This window comes from Ascidiella aspersa, chromosome 9 (genome assembly GCF_963924565.1).
Source record: "Ascidiella aspersa chromosome 9, kaAscAspe10.2, whole genome shotgun sequence".
Lineage (NCBI taxonomy): Eukaryota > Metazoa > Chordata > Ascidiacea > Phlebobranchia > Ascidiidae > Ascidiella > Ascidiella aspersa.
Window position 1 is genome coordinate 648457 of NC_139455.1, and position 19855 is coordinate 668311.

The window sequence follows — 19855 nt, forward strand, 5'->3', positions numbered from 1 at the left end:
CTAACACCTCATGCCTAACAAAAAGTTGGGCGCTGGTCTAGAATCCTACCACAGCGTTCAAACAATTTTTTAATCAACGTGCATTATTTGGTTAGGGTGTGGCTTAGAGTATGGGTTTGGATGGGTCAAGCATTATTATTTTAATAATAATAGACACACCCAAATGCTAACCAACACCCCAACCAAATAAAGTTTGTTGTAGGGTTCTAGAGCAAAAAGTTGTTGTGTGACCCATAATATGCAGCATTGAGCAAAAGCTTTATATGGTTTGTTGATAATTAGATACATGTCTGTATGCATTATTGGATGGCTATTTGTAACACAATAAATTAAAACTACAAAAGTTATGTGGCACATTCATCTATGGAGCAAGGTGCTGTACAGTTTTAAGCGACTGACACAAAAAAGTTAAAGCGTGCCTAATACTGAACTAGGGTTCCTCTCAGGGAATGTTGCGATGGAAAATTCCCGGGATTTCCCGCGAATTAACAATCCCCAATCCCAGGAATTTTTTTGTAATCTTAGTTATTTGGCAACATACTAAAACTTTATAAAAACTAGTCGTTTTTGACTGGTATAAAGAAAAAAGTTATTACCAAACCTATTAAAGTCGTTGCCTGAGTTGCTTTATTTGCGCTTAGCAGAAAAACTTAATTAAATTTATTCCATAAATTTTTTTTTTAAATAACAAAAAAATAAGGGTGCAGCTTTTTATATGAGAAGCAAAACTACAGAACTTTAATGAGCTTCATTAAATGTTTGGAACTAATATAAAATAATTTTAAACATTATAATGACGTAATTCGGTATACTTTTTTCGTTAAGATTACCGTGAATTTTAATTTTTAAATCCCGTTTCCCGGGAGTGAAAAAATCTGGGAAAAAGAGGAATCCTATACTGAACCAGTGTTCACTTACGGGAGATATGCAGGTGTGGCATTCTGTTTTTCTCACACCTGGTGAGATTGGGGGTCCTACCACAGTTCAACCTTTTTTTCTAAATTTGCTTCGGTGAACCCGGATTTTTTCAGCCATGCGCAACATCTGCCATTCTTTCAACCAGGACTGCAGAGTCAGACTTGGGTCTTGACGGAGTCCGTTTGTAAACTTTTGCTGAAGTCGGACTCGAGTAAAACCATATAAAACTACCAGAGTCTCTAGTCCAGCATGCACATTCGCAGGATAAAATTTTAAAAGACTGTCGCAATTGTAAAGGTTAAAAGCATATGGTGGAATATTTTCTAACCATGTATTGTAAGTGGATAAATTGTGTGACAATCTATGAGAGGATTGCTTGAAATTCACCCTTTTTAGTTACGCAAATTGGTGAATACAGGCTGTGAAGTAGCAGCCCTGTTTTCAACACTAGTGCTCAGAAAAACTGAAATAAATTTTGTATTTGTTTTCTTGAACAGGACATTTTTATTTTATTCCTCTGTTTTTAAAAGTATTATAATGGCAGTGAGCTGTTTTGGTGAGAAGCTCTATACTTGGTATTATGTTCTTGTGTGCATGAGTTGTTATGCTGTCGGGGAAATCGGACATTTTATCATCGGAATTGTGTCAAAGCCCCTTGCACAAGATATTGGGTTCGGTGATGAAGGATGTTTAACAAAAGCAAACCTTAGTTTTTCTAATGAAAGTATTTTAGAACAATGCTTAATGGACCCAAATAAAAATAACTACAACAAGTATGTATAACTATTTTTCTATTTTTTTAATTATAATATATATATTTTTTTCAATTTACTTAAAATAAAGACAATTTTATAGGTTTTATTTATTTGTCTGATATTTTGCTCATATTAGTGCTAACTTGAAAAAGGTTAGAATTATTGTAAAATATTGATTGCTAAAAACATAATATTATAACATGTTCCTTGTGCGTTTTAGTTGCATTTCCCTTCAGTACAACAATGAGTCGTATTGCGAGTGGAATTACGTGGGATCTGGAATTGCTTATCAGTTATTGGCTGGGCCTTGCTTTATTGCAATTTTCACTGTTATGGGAATTGTTATTGGTGTTCTAGGAGACAGCTATAACAGGTAAACTGGCTATTTAACTGTTTTTACTGTACATTTTAATTAAATTTTGCATATATAATGTTAATCTTAGTAGAAAGCTTCTATGTGTATTTAAAAATATGTTTATACGTACATTATTTTAACTACATCAAAACAATTAATTATTCAACAAAAGATAACATATTTTTATTTTAAAAACACAGCTAGTGGCATTTTTAATTTTAGTTACTTTTTTTAGTACAAAAAGATTGTTTTATAAATAATTAATAAATCCATTGAACTTGTTTTGCTGCAGAGTGCGCATATTGTCAGTGTGTGTCTCCTTCTACGCACTGATGGCGCTCCTCACAGGTTTTGCAACCGAGTACTGGCAACTTGTTATGCTCCGGTTTGGCTTCGGAGCAGGGTGAGTAAATAAGCAATGCTTGTCACAAGCAAACAAGTAATGCTGTATAACATCGTGAAGTCATGAGCATGACTTCCCTAATGTGTAATGCAAGGCTTTACTTTTTAATCCACAATGTAAAATTTCAATTTTCTTAAAGAATTGTTTTTTGACCAACCTTAAAAAACTTTCAAAACAGTTTTCCTAAAGTTATTCTACAAGCAATATACTCAAAACAAACCTTATTTTAAAAGAGTTAAATTGCTTGTTGAAAAATGAAGTAAAAATTTGGCACCCACTAAGTCATTATCTCTAAATTTTTCAAGAATTTTATGGAAAGCCAACCTTCGCATATCTATCTAATTAAGGCTTGATATCCTGTCCTTACATCCTGTTGAAGGAAGGCACAATTTAAGCCAGACTCTTGTCTCAAACCATATGTATTTACATCCTATTTCAATAAGGACTAATATGTCAAAACAATTAATTCAACAATTCAAAAAATCACTATAAATTTTAAATTAATTTATTTTATAAATTTGATTTAAGAAAATATAAATATATTTGTACCACTAAACCTTTGCAAAGGTTTTAAATACACGGAATATGGCTTAGTTTTGCCTTGTAATTGTAATTCAATTCAACTATTACCAACCAGACTCAATTGAAATGATTTTTGAATTAGGCGAAATACGTTATAATTTTCCACAAGTGTTGAACTTGGGAGTAGGGCTTACATTGGTGTAGTTTCAAGCAGCAAATAGTTGTATTGACATTGTGTACCTAGTGTTTGTGGAATGAAGTTGTTTGCATTGCAGTGAGGCCGCTTGTACCCCGCTGACAGCAAGCATCGTCGCTGATAAGTTTGGTGATCAAAGTCGAGCGCTTGGCATGAGTGTGTTTAACTGGGGGATCTACATCGGATATGGACTTGCATTCACCATTGGCAATTATGTACCACAGAGCACTCTGTTTGGAATGGTAATATTCTTTCACACTAAATAAACAACCTTTTTCCATTTAGAAAAATTGTTGTAAATATTTGTTTTTTTATACATTTGGCAAATATCGAGTTTTAAACAAATGTCAAATCTAAGCTTTGAAATTATCTTTACAAACTTTTACAAATATATCTACATGCAAATGTTGTATGTGGTAACCTGTTATTATAATGACTTTCATAGTTTATAAATTTCTACGGTAAATTATGTTGTTTCTGATGAAATTTGAGGCTGTACTTTTGCTCTTGGTTTACTAAAGTATGCCAGTGTTCTTAAATTACCAAACAATTGAAATGTTTCAGAGTTGGAGATGGGCTTATTATCTCATCAGCATTCCAGGATTCCTATTCGCAATAGTTTTGTTCACGACTGTTAAAGAACCAAAGCGTAAACTGATTCTTGCCACTCACAAAAAGGAAACGCCGGCTGAAAGCTCTTCAGATGAGAATAAAACTGAAAAAAGTCCAACTGAAGAGCCCTTGATCGCCGTCAAACCACAAGAAAAAGAAAGTACGAGTCGGTTATAAGTTTATGGTGGTTTTGCACAATTTTTACTTTTGTTTTTAAACAAAGTCTTTTTTAAAACTGCGTTTTTAATACAGAAAATCAAATAAAATTGTTCATCTACTAGATAAAAATCAGTGTTATTTGTTTCAACTTTTAATTTTTTCAGAAAAGACGCGTGCAACTTTATGGATTGCGATAAAGTTTTTTGCATCCAGCCCTCCCCTTCTTGTGTTGTTACTGGCGGCATCTATTCGACACACCGGTACTAAATTAATTCACTCAATTAATTCACTTTTATGCTCTGATTGTCTAGAAAGCTGTCCCAATACTAATACTTCAAACAACATGTTTTTTAAAATAAAGTCCATATTTGTGAAATAACATTTTGTTAGTAATTTAGGTAACTTCTTTAATTAATTCACTTTATACTGATTATCTGTTTGTTGATCTGATTCTCTAATTCCTCTCTTAAGCTGCCCAGTGTTAATACTTAAAAAAACATGTCCGAGATAAAGTCCATATTTGTGAAATTGTTTATTGCCACTGGCAGTAATAATGCTTGCTTGTTTAAAACCCTTACACTTGGCCACATTGTAATGACTGTATTGTTTTAATGCGAACTTGTTACATACAAATACCTAATTTCCACACGTCTCCTATTTAATTAAAGAACTACAACAAACAGTTGATTTGTATTTTTTCGAAAAAAGGAATTGTGGCAAAAAAACATGATTTTTAAGATAAAGCCATAATTGTCAAATTGTTTTTACTTTTTTGGAAAACAAGAGTGAGAATAGAGTCCAAGATAACTTGGAATTACAAATAACTTGGAATGCATTAACCAGGTCTTACGTGCTTGTTATAACAACAAACCGTTGATTTGTTTCCACAGCGAGTTTCTGCTGGGCTTACAACACACAACTCTACTTTGACTATTACTACCCGAACACAGAGCTCGGTATCTATATGATGCTCTGCTCAATCGTTGGTGGATTGATTGGAATCGCATCAGGGGGAATCATCTCAGACAGAATAGTATCAAGACATGGTTGGTTGAAAATTGAAATTTAAAACGTTCAGTTGCTGTGTGTTAGTATTGACTTAAGTTATATATAACTCTAATTACACAAATAAGTTTATAAAATATTTTACAATGTTATTTGACAAATTTTGAATCCTAAAATTACAATTTGAACATTTTTTTTTATATACAAGTATTGTCCAAAGTTTTTTTTTCAAATCTTTTCATACATCTCTATATTAATGATGTGACGTGCAATTAGCTACGTTGATTTCAGACAGATAGTATCAAGACATGGTTTGTTGAAACATGCATCCTTGAACATTCTATGGCTGTGTTTTAGTATTTTAGTATAGCCTTGAATTAAATAATAACTCTAAATTACGCAAATAAATCTACCAAAAAACTGTTTTCCAAGTTTTGAATAATAAAATTACAATTTAAACATGTTTTACTATGCAAGTATTGAAAAAAGTTTTTGTCCATGCATCTATCTTATAACTGTGAGTAGCTACATTGACTCATGTCAGACATACAACACATGGTTTGTTGAAACATACATCATTCAGTTAAAACAGTCAGTGGCTTTGTTTTAAGTTAAGTATATATATAACTCTAATTACACAAAAATATATTTCATTAATTTGTAATCCTAAAATTACAAGTTAGATAAGTTTTACTATGCAATTATTACAAAAAGTTTTATTATCAAATCTATCTTACAAATGTCTGCTTTATAATGATGTAATGTTCCACTAGCCACATTTACTTGCCGTTGGCAGGTGTCAGTGCCAGACTGTGGGTTCTGGTTGTCAGTCAGTCGATTGCGGCGCCACTTGCCGCTCTGGTGCTTTACTTGCCACCTCCCTACTGTTTCATCGCACTTCTATCTGCCTATCTATTCGGTAAAGTATTAAATTTGGATATTTAATTATTTGTGCAGTAAGGTTATTGTAAATTGTGCCCGTTATATTATCTCGATAAAAATGGATTTTATAATTATCATAAAATAAGTATTTATAATTGTTTAAATAAGTATTTTATAATTGTTTACGTACATTCTTTGTATCATTTTAACTAATTATTTCCACCTTGTCATGTTTTAAAGTCAATTTATAAATTAGCTTTTTTAAAAAGTTTTTTTAATAAGGGAAATTTAGAAGGTGCCTTAGTTTTCCACCAAATTTGTATTTGGAAGATTTTTACCAAAATTCACTGTGCTGTGGATATTTTTTATTCCTGGTATTTTTTCAAATTAATTTCGCTTTTAAGCTTTGTTTTTTGCAGCATTTTTTTCTCTTTAAGCCAATAATGAAGATTTCAGATTACCTCTTTTTGCTTGAACCAGTTAAGAAGTTTAATTTGTTGGAGCTTTGGTGTATGAGTATGTATTAATTATGACTGCAAGTTAATTCTACTAACTGTTTATAAAACAACATTTTATTATTCCAAATAGATCTGTTTATTGCAATACTTCCGCCTTATGTTTAAAACTTGGTGAAAAACTATTAAAGACAGCTTAGTACCGTGACATGTTAACCCCAAAATGTTGCCTTTTTAAAATGTGTGTTTATTTAAACATTAAAACTTGATGGCACTTAGTTTATGCCTGCGGTTTATGTTCAAGCTAAATCGTATTTACTTTAGACACTAGTTTTTATTCGTTAAAAATCTGTTTTTTAACCTATATTTTTATGTGTAGCCCAATACTTCAGTGTAGACCTAAACAACTAAGCCTAGATTGCGTCATATAATATCAGATAATGTTAAACTTCCTAATGTGTTTAATTCCATTTGTCCAAAAGCAATGTACTTAAGTTAGGTTTATTGCGAATGGCAGTAATAATGCTTACTTGTTTAAACCATAAACTTGGTCACATGTTAATGACTGTTTTGTTTTGATGAGAACTTGCTCTTGTTGGTTTCCCACATTTAGACGCACGTCTCCCATTTAATTAAAGAACTATTAAATGCGCTTGATTTGTATTTTAATGTGGGGGAAATAACTATGAAAAATTTTGTCATTGTTTCACATATTGTTAGAGTCACGAGCACTACACTTGGTTTCCTACAAAGTTCACACTCATTAAATTTATTGTGTCGTTGTTTATTATTTCCACTGGCCGACAATACAACTTGATGACTCTCTTAGCTAGTTGGACTTTGTAAGTGCACAGGCCAAAGTGCCACCTTTAGCACAGTTTGTTGCTATAACCTCCACGACTTATGGTGTTGAACATACACTCTCCCCTTAACAATAACTTCACAGTCGAGATCTTGTCGAAAACTCTCTGTAGTTTGCCCTTTGTACAACTCCTTGAAATACGCTTTCTCCCTCAACAACATGCTATGGCCTATACCCTCCCGTACGTCTAACGACGTAATTGGCGATAGCGCTCTTACCCTCCACTCTTAACAACGACTTGACAGCCGTGATGTGGTTTGGAAATTCTTCATAAGTGGCAATAGATTAAATTAAGTCAATAAAACACTTTGACTGAAATGCGCAAGGTTAACAATCTTCTATCGGACCATTGTAGGCCGAGACTCAGTGTAGCAAATACCTGTTTTCCTCCTTTAACTCCATCTCGTCATAAGTGGCCAAACGACCCTTTGTACAGTGTGTTGCTCTCACCCTATGCTATGTCCCATACCTCCCCTTAACACCAACTTTGCAGCCGAGATGTGGTTTGGAATCCTCTTCACGGTCCTGGTGGAATCCCTGCATCCACAGATCCGCTCCACAGGGATTGGTATGTTCATCTTCGTCATGAACAACGCCGCCAGTCTATTCCAGCTGCTTGTTCCTGTGCTACGGACACTCGTGGGATTCAGGACTTCGCTCTACATCACTTACGCCGGATTCTATGGCATCAGTGAGTATCGCATCCGGTGCTTCCCCTAACTAACAACGCTAATTTGCATTTTGTTGCAACATTTGTTTGTCGCTTTTCTGTTTGTCCTTTTTTGTGTTTTTTATGCTTTTTTTTAATTATTTTTGCTTTTTGTTGTGCTTTGCAATTGACAAGATCATCTTTTACGCATCCAACTTTTTTTTAATATCCCCGAAAAACTAGGGTGGAGAGCTAAGGCACCTGATACATTTAGTTTAGCTCCTGTTTGAGACAAAAAACAAATCATTTAAGCAATCAGACTCCCTAGGACAACAACACACCGCCTAATCACCCAAACCCCTTAAAAAACAGCAGCAACTGGCGCAGAAAACTAACTTTTTCCTCGCAGCCGAAATGTGGTACGGCGTCGCCATGACGGTAGTGGTTGAGGGGGTTCCCCCGCACGTCCGTTCCACTTCAGTGGCGCTGGCTTCTTTCGTCATCAGCAACATCGGTGGTAACCTCCCGGTGGTCGTGGCCCCGCTTAAGCACGCCATGGGTGGATTGCGCAACGCCCTCTACCTAATGTACAGCGGATTTTACCTGCTAAGTAAGGCGCTTGGTCTGGGGAGGATCAACAAACTACTAACCAAGATTAACAAAAAAATCGTGTCAAATTTAACTTTATCTTTAAAAAAAGGTCGAATAATTGAAACCAAGACTTTAGTGAGCTTTATGAAGTTATTCTTTAGTTTTGAAGTTTCATCTTGGTTATTATGAAGTTTCATCTTGGTTATTATATAAATGGGCGTATCTTTATGAAATCCAAAACCATTGGCAGCAGGTTTCTACTTTTTAATCACTGTTCCGCTGACGTTTATATTAACAATAAAACTCAAAGTTTAAAAACCAGAGTAAAATCAGGATCAGACATTTTTTAGAGTAATACATATTTCGCCTATACTGGCATCGTCTTAAAACATGTTTTTGACATTTTTAATTCATTTTATTATTACTTTGGAAAGTATATATATTTTACTTTACCTATGGGAACTGACGATCCTAGTATAGACGCAAAATATATATTCCTTGAAAAGTGTCATCCTGGTTTTACTCGTGTTTTTAAAGTTTGAGTTTTATTGTTAATATAAACGTCAGCGGGACAGTGATCTACAAGCAGAAACCTGCTGCCAATAGTTTTGGATTCCATAAAGCAGGGCTGTCCAACTCAAACATGCCGGCGTGCCAAAGTTTAGTACTATTTTTTAATATTAAAAGCGTTTTTTTACAAATAATAAAAACGTTTATGTGCACATGAAAAATATTTATTTATTTGATCAAGCAAACCATTTGTATCACTAAAAGCTATATAATTATGTTAACGCTAGGCTCCACCGCGTGTTGGACACCCCTGCCATAAATATACGCCTTTTTATTTACTAACCTAGATGAAACACAGATCAAATTTTGTCGGGCTAATTTAGACAAAAATAAACGATAATTTCATCAAGCTCACTAAAGTCCTGGTGATATTTATTTGTTCTTCTTTTAAAGATAAAGTTAAATTTGACGTGATTATTTTATATCAGGCCCGCCATTGTCAGTCCTTACATAATCCGGCTTTTTATGAAATAGTTTAGTGATCTTTACTTTAGCTACAAGCTGCTATGTGCTTTGCCCATAATTAGCAAATTTGTTTAAAGGTGCTGTTTATTGTTGAAGATATAGGTGCTTAGTTATTTGCTTGGTTCTTCACATTAGAGTCCTGTACTTGTTGGTGGCGTAGCATTTCCGCAACGAATACAAGGAAACAGTTTTCAGTTAATTTTTTATGCATTGGCAGATTTAAGCTTTATGAAACATTGAGCGTTGTTTTTTTCCTAGTACAGTTTGTAAAACCACATAATGTTTAATCCGCAATCACACAAAACTGGATTTCTTTATTTTATGATTTGCTTGGTTCAAAAACGTGCATTTGTGTAAACTTAGCTGTTTGCAGTGCTCCTAGTTGCATTGCCTACATCTTTACGCAACCCTCTGTTAGCAACTTTGCATGACGTAAATTGGTTTTATTTATGTTGTTCCTTGTAAAATCTATAGTTTTTATTTCTTATTCAAACTCTTTTTTTTCTCTTAGCTGGGCAATTATCATGCTTTGAAGCTTTTTTAGTTTTGTTATGCGCCTAACAAAACAAAAAACGATAACTTTAAAAATTATCGATATTCATTCGTAAAGTTAATTGTACTGTTACTTTTGTATTACTCATTAGTGTTTGTAGAATGTGATTGTAGCTATCAACAAAAAACAATGCTTTATTGTTTTTAATTTAGGAAATAACTTCTATTATAACGTTTGAATATTAAACGAATCATATTTGTTGACACTTTTCCTCCAGGCGCCGTGTTTTTCCTGTTTGCCCAATTGCTGATGCGGAGAGAGAACAATCGTCAAAAGTTGATTCAAAACAAGTCCGATCCCATCAATGCCAGCAAGAATGCATAAGCTGCGCAAAACATACACAATTCCTTTGCCATGTCTGGTAAATTTTATTGCGAAGTTTTATGAAATTGCCATTTGTATGTCACTGTTTATCCTTTTTAGTAAAATTGCGTTTTAATCAAGTATATGAACATTTTAACATTTTACAATGAAGTTTGTTTTTATTTATTCATTGAAGTGTCTTGATGCAACTTTCCTAATATGTTTTACAAGTCTTCATTCCACGTTTGTGCAAGAATTGCGTGTTAATATTTATTTGCAATAATTGTTTCATCTTTGCCTGATCTAGGAAATTTTTATGTTCAGGTAATTCTCCGCTGATTTCACTTTTATCATTCATGTTCCAGTTGGCTTAACTTTTTAACCATTTCGCTAACTACATTTAAAACTAAATTTTAATTAGTGAATGTTACTGGAAGTGGCAATGTTTCACCAACAAAAAAGCCAGTATTTTTTTGTTTGCAATTTCCTAATATTGGTGATTTCACGCTTGACCCTTTGGACTTGTTTATATTTTCTTACCTTTGCATCAGACGGTGCTTTTTCATGTTTCAATTGGTGTCGGTCTTTTCGTGGCCTGATCCTATCTATCAATTGTTCCGGCTGGAAAATATTTATTAATCTGTTGTTTTTCTGGCCATGAGAATAAATATCGAACTATATGCACAGAAGTATTTTTGTTGACTGTTTTGTGATACATATTATAAAGAAAAAAGGAGGAATATTGCCACAAGTATATACTTGTCGATGTTCGTTAGTAGAGTATTTGCTACTTTATTGTAAAAAGTCATCCCAGGAAGCAGAAATTTAAAAGCTGGTTACAAACAAGATGTTTGTGGGGGATAATTAGTCGTCACTATAAAACTAACTAACCCCATTAGAAATCTTAATTTATTTTGAAATGTGATTTTATACTAAATATATTTACGATAAAAAACATATTTTTAACATTTCTTTAAATTTTTTGAGAAATTCAAACAACCTACTTATACTCCTGACGTATTTTTTTTACAGAGGTGGAAGAAAAAAATAAGTTTTGTGGAACTTGAAAGTGCAGACAAAAAATTAGCTTTTAAACTTGGCAAAAATGTCGCTTTACGAAGGTCTAGGAGTTGACAACAGCCAAAATAAAGTAACAGGATGGTCTCCATCATTTGATATGCTCAAAACCCAATTGCAGGTAACCGTATTGCTAAAGATTTTGTAAAACATTTGAAGTTTTAAGATTTTTGAAGTGCACAGTTTGTTGTTATAGTAATCTCTGTAATTTATGTTGACAGTTAGTTTTACTAGAATATTCGTTAGGTTTGCGAGATTTAGTAAATAATATCTTATAGTTCCACTTTGTTATTCTCAGTTTTTTGGTTGTGCAAGTTTATTTAACAAGTGCTAACAAAAAAACGGCGCTGGTCTAGAATCCTACCACAACGTTGAAATGATTATTAAGCAATGCATAATATGTGGGTTAGGGTGTCGGTTAGTGTTTGGGTGTGGGTAGGTCAAGTAATATTGTTTAACACTATTACTAGACTCACCCAAACCCAAACGCTAACCGGCACCCTAACCCAAATAATGTTCGTTGTGGTAGGATTCTAGACGAGCGCCAAAAAAACAGTATGCCTACAATAAAGAATTGGGCACTGGTCTAGAATCCTGGCACAGCGTTAAAACAATTGTTATAGCATTGCACAATATTTGGGTTATGCTGCAAGTTAGTGTTTGGGTGAGGGTGGGTCAAGTTATTTAAAAATATTACTTAACCCACCCAAAACCAAACGCTAACCCGGAACTTAACCCAAATACTGTGGTTTCTTTAAAAATTGTTTCAACACTGTGCTAGGATACCAGACCAATGCCAATAATTGTGATTGGTGATAAAATTTGTGCATAATAAATTCTTATGCGATTTAGTTTTTAAGATTATTTTTTTCTAGATGTTTTAATTCATTTTGGAAAATTTGTTAAAAATTATTTTGTCATTTCCAGGCAAAGAAAGCGACCCTTGCAAAGGCCAGAAACGAAAAGAACCGACAAGCAACGACAGTGGCACCGGTGATCGACTTCAACAAACTTCGACGCGATGAAACTCCCTCCGTGTTGGCAAGTGTAAGTTAATAAGCTGCAATTTATGAATAAAACATATCCTATTACTATTGTCTTTCTGGTGCTGGCCTAGAATCCTACCCCACCTTCATTAAGTTGCAAAAGTAACATTACATTGTAAAACGTGCTGGCCGTCAACAAACCGCGCTATAAGGTTACTTAAGGTCAACTTTAGGCCAATATTCAGCGAGGTTATGCAGTTATGCACAGTGTAATTGTCAAGTATTAGTTATGTCAATATTAACTTTGTGTTCAGTACATTGTTTGACTGCATAACAGATCATGTTAGTCAAAAAAGAATCACTAAGACCCAACAATGTTTTGAAAAACAAGACCGAATTGCTAAAGAGTTCTTTGTGCAGTGACAGTGTTGCATTACTTACTATAATATTGGCATTTGGCATATTATAACGTTTTCAACAACCTGGACATGTATTACAGTTTATACAACTGCTTTAAGTAGGGTATATTGAGATTAATCCCTCCCCCCAAGGAAAATCGAGGTTAAATAATTTAATAAAAATATACTAAGAATCGGTATTCTGGATTCGTTATTCTAGATTCGAAACCTATTATTCTAGAATACCTTGGGATTTTACTTTGAACATCCCTAGTCCAGTAATATTCTTATTATATTTATTCTCCCATATTTATGCCTTGCTTGCAATTTTAACTTTGACAACTTGTTGCGTTAGTGTTAAAGCGCCGCTTTTATAGTATTGAAAAACAAGCCCAACCAGTGAAATGTTGTAAAATAAGTGATATTATATCTTGCAGCTGCAGGTCGACAACAGCGATTCAAAGCCGTGTGTTTTTTTGGGAGGAGAAGTCCTAGAGAAATACTTGGATGAATACGACCCGATGCGCCCGAACGATTACATTAAGATGACCAAGAAGGACCGTGAAGCTAAAGCACAAAAAACTGAGGAACAGAGGTTGTTGTTGCTTCAACATTTTGCTAAATTATATTTTTTAAAGTTAAACCAACAGCCTTATTAATATTGCTTGGAAAACCTTTTCAAATAACATTTTTGATAGCCTTATTTTATTGCTCTAAAAACACTGTAAAAACTTTTTAAATAACATTTTTGATACAATACAACTTCATTTTAGAGTTGGGTATAGTAATGTACTTTTTACATCTAAATCAAAGGTATATATTTTGTGTTTATTAGCATTTTTTGTAATTGAGCAACTTTTGAAACAGCTTATGTAGTTCTGTTTATTACTGTTGAAAACAATTTGCAGAGATCGTGAAATTGAGGAGCGCCGTAAACGCCGAGCAGCACGTCATGCAAGCGCACCCGAAGAAAAAGAATTGTCGTTCAAAGCACCTTTGGTCGATGATTATGAAGATGATTTCGAACGGGAAAAACGAAAGAGAAGTAATTAAACAAAAAGTGGAAAAAAATTCAACATATCAATCATATTAAAAAAACTATGCATTAAAACTTTAATCCTTAAATTTAGTTTTTGTTTTTTAAACCCTAAATGTCTGGTTGAGAGATTTGTTTCCATTTAAATTTAAACAGTATGCAAATATATCATTTTTTTGGAAGTGATCATTGTCCGAACTTTATTGCTGTTGCTATTAAACCAATGCTTTATAATGTGCTTTTACTTTCAGCGATGCCCAACAAAGCAGCAATCGCTCCGCCTACTGCACTCATCGAATCAGACAAGCAAAGCATGCCTATTGGTAAGTCGTCTAAAAACAATTGCTACTTGTCTTGTTTTAAAAAATGAAAAGTACAGTTTGGAAAGGGGTCATGGCGCATTCAGTTTTATTCACATCACGCTAGAATGATGGCTTTGATTTTTCTACGGGCAGAGTTCGCATGTTAAAAGAACCATAAATGGTGTCACCAAAAGAGCTATAAATGGCTAGCGAGCTGTAGGTTCCCGGCCGCTGTGCTAAAGGTTTATAAGGTCCTTTTAGTGTTATTTTTTGTCCGACATGTAACTCTGATGTAGGTATGCCTCCAGTTTCAGATCGTCCATCTTCCCCACTTCCAGGGGGTGCTGGAGTGCAGTTCGCAAGCAACCTCGCGTGAGTTCAACCAACTTCCTCTGATTCTTACTAGGCTTTTAGTAGTGAATGTAGATCAAGTGTGTTGTGAGATTTAATGTGGTTTGGTTGATTTGCCTTGTTTACCAAAATGTTTCTGTGAATCATAATCTAGACCAGTGGTTCTCAACCGCGAAGCACCTAACAAAAAATCAACACGACGCTCCTCCAGAAGAAAACTTTTTGTGCAATAAAATTTTCAGGCAACTTACTTTTCAAAACAAAGCTGAATATAGTTGTTCATTAAAGTTATTGTACGCTTCGAGTTGAATTGTCATTGTGGCGTCATAGTGCTGCATTGTGCTAATGATAATTGCGTTTTCACAGCTTGCTGCGATGACACTGTTGGCTGTACGGTCAGTCACGGTTTTAAGACTGTTCGTGATTGCTTCACTCAAATAAGTGATTCGTTAGAGGTTAACATAACCGAGCTGAAAGCAAAGAAGCAAGTTTACCCGACCCATTTATACCATTAAAACAAATGTTATTTTGTGTATATTTTTGAGGGACCGTGAGCAATTTTTTTTAAAAAGTTTGGGAACCACTGATCTAGACAAGCCCAGAGTTCTCAGATCCTTTATAACAGCGGTTCCCAAACTGGGGTCCGCAGACCAACTTGAGTCCGGCCGCACAGCAGTTTTAGAGGGTCCGCAATGTACAGCAATAACTGTGATTCGATAATAAAGCTTTCTGGGGTACATTGATGAGTTGATTGCAGCAAAACAAGTGCGCCCATTCCATTAAACGCTTACCATTTTTGATAAGTTTTGTTTTTTCTTTCATTGGTGTGGATTTTGCATTTTGCCTATAGCATTCTTGGATTTTTATAGGGCCGCGAAATACCAAAATAATTGCAAAGGGTCCACCAGGCAAAATATTTAAAAAAGTTTGGGAACCGTTGCTTTATAAGAACCGAATGTTGTGTAAATTGGCGTGCATGTTACTAAGACTTGATCGTTAGGTTACAACCCCCTTAACCCACAACATCAGTGAAACAGCGAAAGCTTCGGTTCATTCCAAACAATATATCTTATTGCTTATTTGCACTTACTAACAACGATTCTACCTACACCTATCACCATTTGTTTGCGAGCTAATCTCATATTCTTTTGAACAGAGGATCGGTCGCTCACAAGATCATGGCAAAGTATGGTTTCAAGGAGGGTAGAGGATTGGGAAAGGACAACCGTGGAATGAGCCACGCTCTGCAGGTGAGACTTGTTCAAGTAATTAGGACAATGGTTCCCAACCGCGGTGCCGCGGCGCCCTGGTGTGCCGTTTCTAGTGCTCAAGGGTGCAATAGGCATTTGAAAATATTGAAGAATCTGATTTTTGCTAAATTGGTAAGATTCTTGATACAACTGTTTGTGTACGATTGGAGACTATTATATCAAATGACATTTTTCTACATGTTTTAAGTTGTTTGTGTTGTTCCGGTCCATTTATGATGACCTTTCAGTAAAATACTCAACCAAAATAACAGTCGGGGTGCCGAAATCTATTTAATATTTTTGAGTGGTGCCGTAAGCCATAAAGGGTTGAGAATCACTGGAAAGGGTATAGTGAAACTGTCAATTATGGGCCTGATAACTGCTTTATTTTTGGAAAATGTAACTTAACGTCATTTACCCTGGATAAGCACTACAAACATGTAACCATTTATTCTTGTGTCAATTTGACCAAGTGTCAGTCATAACCGAACAAACATCCACAAAACCTTGTTTAACTCGATCTTGTGATGTACTTAAGGGATAGGTTTCATGGTAGGTAAAATGTTGTATAGGTCTTATTCCAGCGGGTTTAGGTCTTATTCCGATTTCCACTTTATTGCGACTACTGTATAATAAGTGTGTTCTATTGCGATGTTGATGCTGTTCTTATTTTTTTTTTTAACTCCTTCGTGTGATGTCCAGGTTGAGAAAACGAGCAAGCGCGGAGGAAAGATCATCTCTAGCGACCAGATCGAGCAGCAAATTGACGAGGACACGAAGCGAGATCAACAGGATCAGAAGTCGGTCACTGACCTCCTCAGGAACCCAACTAAAGTCGTCTGTCTCCGGGTGAGATATTAACATCTCAGCGTCAATTTGCATCAAACTAAAACATAGTTTTAATAACAAATGTCACTGCTCGCTTTGAGCAAAGCATCTCGCCATTGGATATACTATTTTTTTTACTTGCCACGACCCTGAGTTTGTTTCCCACAAGGACCTAACGAGCGAAAAGTAACATTTTTTTAACGAACAATTTTTGCTTTAAGGCCATTCTCTATAACAGGGGTAGCCAACTTATGTTTGTTCGCGATCGACTGAAATATTTTTTAGAAACTCTCGATCTACTGGTTTGGTAAAAAAGTCACAAAATTACTTATTAAACATTTTGAGCGTCAATTGCATTCCAAGCCAGCGATGGAGGTTGATTTGTTACGTCAAAGAACGCTTTATTAGGCTTGTCCAGACTACAATTGTTTATTTTAATCTTCCGCTTGTGTGGAGAGCTACTGTAATAACGTAGCACATATTTGACGTGTTGGCTACCCCTGCTCTATATGAAAAGTCTTAATACTAAACTGTCGTACAAGTTTGACCTTCGTTGTGTGTAGAACATGGTTGGACCTGGCGAAGTTGACGATGATCTTGAAGCTGAAACAAAAGAGGAATGTTCAAAGTACGGGCTCGTGGCAAGATGTCTCATCTACGAGGTCAGTTACCTAACGTTGTACATTTTAAGGCTGCTATCTGTGGACGGCATTCATATGTAATGCCCTATGGCTTTGCTACACAGCACACACCACTCATATTTTGATTTAGTGGTAGCAGGGCCGGATTAAGGGGAGTGTAGGTCTAAGGCTGTTTACTAGAGAAGGGCCTAACTTTGCGAACCAAGCTACAAAAAGTAATAAAAATATATAACATGAAAAATAGAAAATATTTCCTGCAAAATAACATAAACATAACAAAAAACATTTTAAATATAACTAAATGTCATAGACTCATAGTGTTATTCAAATGTATAAAAAAGTTTTGCCGGATTTTCCGGCTATTAGCCTTAGTAGCCTAATGGTTATTCCTGCACTAATTGGGAGGTTTGCACAACAAGGTTCAGTTGCAAGGAATATTGTTGTGTGACGAATCGATTCTTCGTTTGTTTTTATTTGCCTCTTTGTGAAATTTCATCGCGGGCGTCTCGATATTTAATTGTTATCCACTTTTGCAAACAAACCACGTTCGTGACTTTAAAGTTTTGCACTCAAACGACGGATCCAAACTAAAACTTTTTGAGCAGCAATATATTTACACCACAATAGTTATTCAAAGTGGATACATATAAATATATATAAATTTTCAATAAATTACAAATACAAACAGTGATAGTAGTAACTTTTTCGCCATTCAAACTTACTAAATTAGCTCGTTCAGCTACAAAGTAGTAACACCAAGTGAAGTTAGTACAACTACAATGTTAAGACACTTACACTCACTTTGTTAAGTTAGTCATAGGAATTTGATCAACCACTAACGAATGTATGACCGCTAGTGACCCCTCCCAGGGTCAACTTGCGAGTTTAAAAGTCCACAGCGAAGGTGGCTGGTGGCCGCCATTACGGTCAGTTGACAGGTGCTTGTTTAGTTGCTGGTTGGTTGTTTTTAAGTGACTAGCTGTTCTCGAAAGGGCCAATTGGCTAAATTTGGGGAGGAATTTGTTCCAGAAGCAATTGGAGAGGAAAAATAGATAGAAGAGAAGTTCGGGACTTCGAAAACCTCCGACAGCTCAAAAAATAACCAAATCTTGGAATGCTGTTTCAGATCAAAGGAGTAAGCGACGACGAAGCAATCCGAATATTCGTCGAGTTTGATCGACTCGAGTCCGCCATTAAAGCACTTGTCGACCTGAACGGACGTTTCTTTGGGGGGAGAACCGTCAAGGCGTCCTTCTATGACGTGGAGAAGTTCAAGATCTTTCAGCTGGCCGACCCTATCACGTGACCTGTGTTCGGTGGGAAGATGACACTTGGTCGGTTTTGGAGATTCCCTATTCTACTGCTGCTTTTTCGAATGTTTAGTTTGTTTACAAGCTCTTGCGCTGGTAAATTGGTAAGAAATGTGGCTTTCCGTTGCACGGAAAGTTACTCGGTGTAAATTTCCTTTTTTGCAAATAAATGACGACTAAGATAACTGAGTTGCACACATATTTATAACATGTAATTGCATTAAGCTGTTTATTATCGTTATTTCGAGAAAGATTAGGGTTACCAAAGTGGTAGGTCAGTAAAAAGTTACTTTTCTAAAATTTCTCTTTCGTTTTTTGATATGAATAATAGTTAAATTTTATTTCAGTTTATAAATTATTTTATTTTACACAAATTTTGACCTCGTTTATGTCGAACGTTGGTTATTTTCCACATGCTTGAGAATTTCATTAAAGTTTGATGTCCACAGTTGTACTATGCATTTAAGAAAGCTTTTGTGGATTTTGGTTTATAAACATTTGCACAATTTCTTAAGATTATTTGTTTTACAAACACAAATCTCAATATTTCTGTCCTCTTAGATTTTTATTTTGTTGCAAACAAACTGAAACCTAAACGGAAAATTGAAAGAAAGGTTTTTAGAAGTATACCTAAAATAACTACGTCACATTTAAAGTTAAATGGAATTTGTACCTAACTAGTTAGAACAAAGATTGTAGCTTCGTGTAAAGTATTTCGTTTTCAATAGTAACATGAACAACTTCATAAAGTTGTATTTGTTAAAATAGTAATGTTTTTTTGGTTACGAATGTTCGGATAAATAACATCCTCTGATCCGAAGCAATATTTCGCCGCATCATGTCTTGTCATTTTTTACCAAAATATTAAACTTCCTAATTCGGTTTACCACATAAATAACCGGTAACACTTGTACAAGTTAAAGCCGGGTTGGCAGCAAAGTGGTATGCGGTAATCTTACAAGAAACCTGAATTACAAAATAATTATATTTTTTAAAACAATATTTCGCAGAAGGTAAGGTTGAAAATTTGCTTTTGTGTTCTTTAACAGCGAGTTTACTTACTTTAATCTCTGTGTTTCAAGTAAAAACTCTTTATTGCGACGAACTTACACCAATCAAAACACAAAAACGACAAATGTTTAAAAACCATCCGGGCGTTTGTATTGCTAGAATTATTTGTTCTAGGGTGCGAATTTGAGTTTGCGTGGGTCAAGCATAATAAGAATATTTTTTCTCCACTATTTATTTCTTATTTGCAATTTTATTTTTTTTAACTCATTTCATTACTGTAAAAAAGTTGTAGGATTCAAGACCAGCGCCTAAATTTATATTTATTATTTTCTAGTTAATTATTACAGGAAGTTTGTAATTAAGGACAATATAAACACTGCTGGAAAGTATGGCAGATCTCGACAAGATCT

At 34.8% G+C, this 19855-nt stretch overlaps 2 protein-coding genes across 6 annotated transcripts; both read left to right on the forward strand.

Annotated features, from left to right (window-relative positions):
* The first annotated feature begins 1425 nt into the window (after positions 1-1425).
* Positions 1426-10786, forward strand: LOC146131765 (uncharacterized). 3 transcript variants are annotated; one of them, XM_083396574.1, is made up of 11 exons: positions 1426-1691; positions 1894-2046; positions 2321-2431; positions 3229-3391; positions 3714-3927; positions 4085-4180; positions 4811-4966; positions 5722-5844; positions 7618-7815; positions 8183-8383; positions 10170-10786. In XM_083396574.1, exons 1-11 carry the CDS (start codon positions 1456-1458, stop codon positions 10274-10276), a joined length of 1758 nt encoding a protein of 585 aa, XP_083252700.1. In that variant the 5' UTR covers positions 1426-1455; the 3' UTR covers positions 10277-10786. The 3 variants fall into 3 exon arrangements, with proteins under 3 accessions (XP_083252700.1, XP_083252702.1, XP_083252701.1); XM_083396576.1 differs by lacking the exon at positions 8183-8383 and having other exon boundaries at positions 3714-3921; XM_083396575.1 differs by lacking the exon at positions 7618-7815 and having other exon boundaries at positions 3714-3921.
* Positions 10787-11290: 504 nt separating this feature from the next.
* Positions 11291-18613, forward strand: LOC146131766 (splicing factor 45-like). 3 transcript variants are annotated; one of them, XM_083396974.1, is made up of 10 exons: positions 11291-11453; positions 12260-12379; positions 13154-13311; positions 13625-13761; positions 14004-14075; positions 14351-14426; positions 15562-15655; positions 16358-16504; positions 17047-17145; positions 18251-18613. In XM_083396974.1, the coding sequence occupies exons 1-10, from the start codon at positions 11361-11363 to the stop codon at positions 18428-18430; spliced, it is 1176 nt and encodes a 391-aa protein (XP_083253100.1). In that variant the 5' UTR covers positions 11291-11360; the 3' UTR covers positions 18431-18613. The 3 variants fall into 3 exon arrangements, with proteins under 3 accessions (XP_083253100.1, XP_083253101.1, XP_083253102.1); XM_083396975.1 differs by having other exon boundaries at positions 14363-14426; XM_083396976.1 differs by having other exon boundaries at positions 12260-12373.
* The last annotated feature ends 1242 nt before the right edge of the window (positions 18614-19855 follow it).